Genomic DNA, 1,562 nt, shown 5'->3' on the forward strand with positions numbered 1-1,562 from the left:
CTGCACTGCAGATGCAATTTGAGATACCACCAACACCTTCTGCGCAACCGTCATCCCGCGGTTGATGGCATCGTTAAGTTCAAAGCCGTGGTTGGTAAATCGAAGGACCGTAAGATTTCGAGGCTGGTTAAACACAATGTCACCTCGAGCATTCATAATGTGCGGATGGTTTGCAAACAGAACTGCCACCCGGTGCTCGTGCGTAGCGCAGGAGGCTACATCAGCGCCTCCCCTGTACAACTTAACCACCATGCTGCGGTACACACGAACGGTCTTGTGTCCGTTCTTAAACTCGTTGAGCAGATACTTTGGTGCATAAATATTGGCATCTGAGTTCGATAGGTCACCGCTAGGTGTGGTGCGTTGAATTGGCGTGCACGGCGGGGTAGGGGTAGTGGCGCCGGTCCGTGGGCTGCGACGGCGCTCCTTGATCTGGGAAATGGCAACGGCTAAGGTTAACGGGCCGCCGCATCCAATCATATTATTATCGGGAGTAAACATACTGGCTTTCTAGAAAGAGAATGCGGTTAGGGTAGAATACTTTGACTGGAATATTCACTCGGACTACCTTTTTTCCCTGTCTCGATTACTATCTTTGCAAATCAATATGTGATCGTTCAAGGGCTTGTGTGAGCTGCTTTTATACGAAAAACCCCTTTTTTTGCGCATCGATTAGGGGTGGGTCGACGGATTGGGGCTGAATGGTGAACCGTGGTGTTACCTCCCGGCCGCGACGCGCGGGCTAGCGGGAGCCTCTATAAAATGACAACACCCAAGCAGAGTTGAGTTTACATTACCTCTGCAACAAGTAAGTGTACTGATATACAAGCAAAGACATAGCGACAACGACGCAAAGGTTACAATGGACGCTACTAATATCCACCCACCCGCATCTGAACAGGAGGATGACGAAGAGATATCCCGAGTTCTCGAAGAGAGTATGTGGGACTATCACCAGAGCTTGAATACGACCTTGCTCGCATCGTTCGACGAGGATGACGGTGATGTCCCGCAAATCCCTTCCACCCTAGAGCCGTCCTTGTCTGTTAGCGAGGAAATACGTACTGCGACCACCACTGCTTTGCAAAAGCGAGAGCGCACCGAGAGCAGCACTACGGTGGATATCGTTGGAATTCGTGATCGCATATTCACCTGTGGTATATGCGTTGCCGTGTCGGAGACGGTAAGAACCACATCGTGCTGTGTGTTTACCATGTGTCACGCGTGCTTGGAACAACTGACCCGAAACGTTTGCCCCAACTGCCGAGCGGACCGACCAGTGCTAGTCCCTAATCCAATGGCTAGGAATCTACTACAGGTATTCGAGTATCCCTGTGATGCATGCTCTGTAACTCTGAATCCCGTTACCAGTACCACTCACGTGTGTAACGTACGACCAAGACTCATGCGGGGTAACGGACGTCGTGAAGCTCGGCCGGAATTCCTTTGGCAAAAGGTACTACTAGAGTGTGAGAGGCTTATTGTAAGCCGTCCGTATTACATCGTTCAAGGTATGGACGTTGTTGACTTGGTGCGGAACCTACACTTGATCTGGGGTGAGT

The 1,562-nt window shown here is 50.8% G+C and overlaps 2 protein-coding genes across 2 annotated transcripts; one reads left to right on the plus strand and one right to left on the minus strand.

Moving 5' to 3' along the window:
• SARC_15831 (hypothetical protein) lies at window positions 1–501 on the minus strand (the record flags this gene model as incomplete). Its single annotated transcript, XM_014290055.1, has 1 exon — window positions 1–501. A coding segment is annotated over one exon (501 nt), but the record flags the coding sequence as incomplete, so codon positions are not given.
• A 361-nt stretch (window positions 502–862) lies between these two features.
• Window positions 863–1,183, plus strand: SARC_15833 (hypothetical protein; the record flags this gene model as incomplete). Its single annotated transcript, XM_014290056.1, has 1 exon — window positions 863–1,183. A coding segment is annotated over one exon (321 nt), but the record flags the coding sequence as incomplete, so codon positions are not given.
• Window positions 1,184–1,562: the final 379 nt, after the last annotated feature.

The sequence above is a fragment of the Sphaeroforma arctica genome (genome assembly GCF_001186125.1).
Source record: "Sphaeroforma arctica JP610 unplaced genomic scaffold supercont1.6838, whole genome shotgun sequence".
NCBI lineage: Eukaryota > Ichthyosporea > Ichthyophonida > Sphaeroforma > Sphaeroforma arctica.